The sequence below is a fragment of the Trichechus manatus genome, unplaced genomic scaffold (assembly GCF_000243295.1).
Source record: "Trichechus manatus latirostris isolate Lorelei unplaced genomic scaffold, TriManLat1.0 scaffold00031, whole genome shotgun sequence".
NCBI classification, from domain to species: Eukaryota; Metazoa; Chordata; class Mammalia; order Sirenia; family Trichechidae; genus Trichechus; species Trichechus manatus.
This window is the reverse complement of record NW_004443967.1, coordinates 21,728,790-21,731,878: the sequence shown is the minus strand read 5'-3', so window position 1 is coordinate 21,731,878 and position 3,089 is coordinate 21,728,790. Positions and strand designations below refer to the sequence as shown.

The following is a 3,089-nucleotide window of genomic DNA, read 5'->3' as shown; positions in this document are numbered from 1 at the left end:
CCAACCTACAGGCGTGCAGCTTCCCCAAGCTCCTGCCCGCACTGAAGGAGCTGGGTGCCAACCTACAGGCGTGCGGCTTCCCCAAGCTCCTGCCCGCACTGAAGGAGCTGGGTGCCAACCTGCAGGCGTGCAGCTTCCCCAAGCAGCCGAAAGCTCTCCAGGTTCCCCCAAAGAGGAGGCGGCGTTTCTTTTGCTTCTTTTAAACTTCCTGGAGAGACTGGTTTTTGAATGACTCCGTCTGGCCTCCCAGCGAGCATGGAGGCCTGGGCCTGGCTATTCTGTGTCCTGGTGCTTCCGTGGGTGTGATACTCTCAGGGCACTCATCCTGGTGCAGACACAAAAAGGCACAAACCAGACAAACAAAAAGACCAACTGTGTACCCCCTTCAGCTGCCACCTGTCAGGGACCCAATTTCTATCACCTGCCACCTGCAGAAATCGTGTGAGATCCAGCTGTAAAATCAAACCCCAAGCTCCTGCCCCGCTGCCCCCACAGTGGAACCTTGGTTGGCCTGAAGACTCGACGGAGAAGCTGAGGGGTCCAGGCCAGGCAGGGGTGTGTGCGGGGAACACACTGGGGGGCCCACTGTGGGACCTCTAGGAATAAACCGCACAAAGACAATGCAGAGATGCAGCGCCCTGGAAAGGGTGCGAGAGCACGGACCTCGGACGGGAAGGACTGCCAGGCCCCACAGCCCCAATGCGTCCGTCGGCCCTCGGTGACAGCAGGCGCCCCCTCATGGACAGTCCCCCTCAGCACTCACCACAAGTACCCAGCCTCAGCAGCACTGAGCTCTGGAGGGTTTGTGGAAACGTTTTGAGGTGACATTATTTTGGGGACACCTGGCTGCTCTCTGGTGCAAAGTGTTGGGTTTTCTGATGTGGATGGTCGTGCGGGGAGCAGAGCAGTGTCCACTGCTCCCGGAGACCACTTTGGGGCTGTCTCTGCATGGACACTGCCTCCTGGGCCATGGTGACATGGGACCTGTCACACCACGCAGGGGCGGATTATCCAATAGGCAAGGTAAGCACAGTGCGTAGCCTGCTTACCAGGTCATCTTCAGTGGATACTTTCACTGCATCTTCGACGTGAAATTGTTCACTACAGATTAGTAAGCGAGCACAAGCAAGCCTGTGCTTACCTTGCTTATTGGGTCGTCTGCCTCTGGCAGGGATTGTAAATTTGAAACAAGGCTTTGATTCTGTAAGAAGGTGCTGTGGGGTTGGGAGAGAGACACCAGCCGTACCTAGACACAGAATCTTTGTTTTTGTTTTTTTAGGTTTCTTATCATTTTTTTAAATTGTACTTTAGATGAAAGTTTACAGAACAAATCATTTCTCATTAAACAGTACACATATTGTTTTATGACGTTCGTTAACAACACGAAGACATGTCAACACTCTCCCTTCTGGAACGTGGGTTCCCGGTTACCAGCGTTCCTGTCCTCTCCTAGAAGCAGAATATTTGATGTGGTGAAAAATGGGAAATTGCTCACTATGATGATTTGGTAAGCAAGGTAAGCACCATGCTTACCTTGTCTATTGGGTGATCCGCCCCTGACACCAGATGGGCTCCTGGCCCTGACCTGCCCGCCTCTCTGCAGCCCAGCCAGCTCTCTCCCGGACCCTCCTCCTGGCTCAGGGAGCTGCAGGAACTGGGGCAGAGAGCAGCCAGCAGTTCACCCGTTCGTCTCCCTGTGCTCACGGCTAGATGCCATATCCCAGCCTTCTCTCGAGTTCTGGCCAACGGAAGTGGGCAGAAGTCACGTGGACCACTTCCAGGCTTGGGCATAAAATCCTCTGGTGGGACCCCCGTTGTCCTAGTCACTTCTTGGAGAGCTGGATGTTAATATCCAGAAAAACGTAAAAGCCACAGGTCAAATATGGCATAATCTGCTTAGCCAGGGTCTCTAAGTGGAACAGAAACCCATCCCAAACCCTGCCACCAATTGGAATTCATGTGAGCAAGTAAAAAGCTTCTATTGGATTTAGCCACTGAGCTAGCATTGCTTTATCTAAATAATAGCCTAGAATCTAAGATCTAAAAGTAAGAAAGACAAGCAGTTCTAAGTTACTCGGGTATGAGAAATCTATTTCCACGTCTTGCTTTGACTATGGAAATCACACTGAAAATTATATAAGCCAAGGACTCCTATCTACTTATGCAGTGAGGCTACACTGATCATTTTAAAATATCTACAGAAAATTAAGATTGCATCCACACTCTTGTAGAACTCATTTTGTATCATTTTCCATGATTAACGTGTAAGAGGATTTTAGAGTTTTTCACTTCAAAATTTTTGGATAAATTAAAGAAAAAAGGGGGGGCTCCCACTGCCAGGGACCAAACTCCAAAGTCATCAGCTGGCCCCCAGCCCCACGACCCACGCTCACCTGGGCCTGCTGCTCCCAGCTCTCTGCAGCTCACACCCCGACCTTGGGAGGCCCCCAAATGCCCTCGGAGGCAACGTCCTTCACAGAAGGGCAACACAACCCAGTACATGATTCTAACTGGTCGTATTGTCTGTCTCAGTTTCCTGCCAAGGTGAGGGCACCATGTGGCAGCCTGGTCCACCGACCCCGACCCATCTCCAGCCGAGATGGACATTTAATAAAGACCTGGGTGAAGTGGACAAAGGACTTACCAAGCCAGAGGGCTCAGGCAGCACCCAGGGCTGGGCCTCAGACCCAACCTTGCCAGGAAGGGGTGCCCGTGGGGCAGGTCTTGGCAGCGCCTGCTTGGGGTCCAGCACAGGCGAGCTCTAAGGCCATGCCTCCCAGAAGTCCCCACACTAGGCTGGGCCAGGCTGGCCCTGTAGCCAGGGCCCCTCCAGAGCCACCATATGACCAGTGGTGTGGTCTGAGCCCACCTGGAATCACAGCGGAGGTGCCGAGCAGGCGCCCACCACAAATCTCCCACAGCACTCCATCAGCCCGTGTGGCGGTGGTCAGGCCCTGTGGCAGGCCCACGGGAGAGCTCAGTACCCGCGGTCGCATGTCGGGCCGCAGGCTGGGAATGAGCTCCGGGGATCTACAGTCATTGCCGCGTCCTTCCTCGAAGACACACGAGCGGGGGCGCACGGGGCGGGG

General features: G+C 53.9%; 1 protein-coding gene across 1 annotated transcript in view; it reads left to right on the top strand.

The window, feature by feature from the left end:
* CFAP46 (cilia and flagella associated protein 46) overlaps nucleotides 1-3,089 on the top strand; it is a 115,371-nt gene that overhangs the window by 107,842 nt on the left and 4,440 nt on the right. The window contains exons 64-65 of the mRNA XM_004374988.1: nucleotides 12-161; nucleotides 1,604-1,751. Of these exons, the coding sequence (XP_004375045.1) occupies nucleotides 12-161; nucleotides 1,604-1,751 (298 nt within the window). The remainder of the gene's footprint in view (nucleotides 1-11; nucleotides 162-1,603; nucleotides 1,752-3,089) is intronic.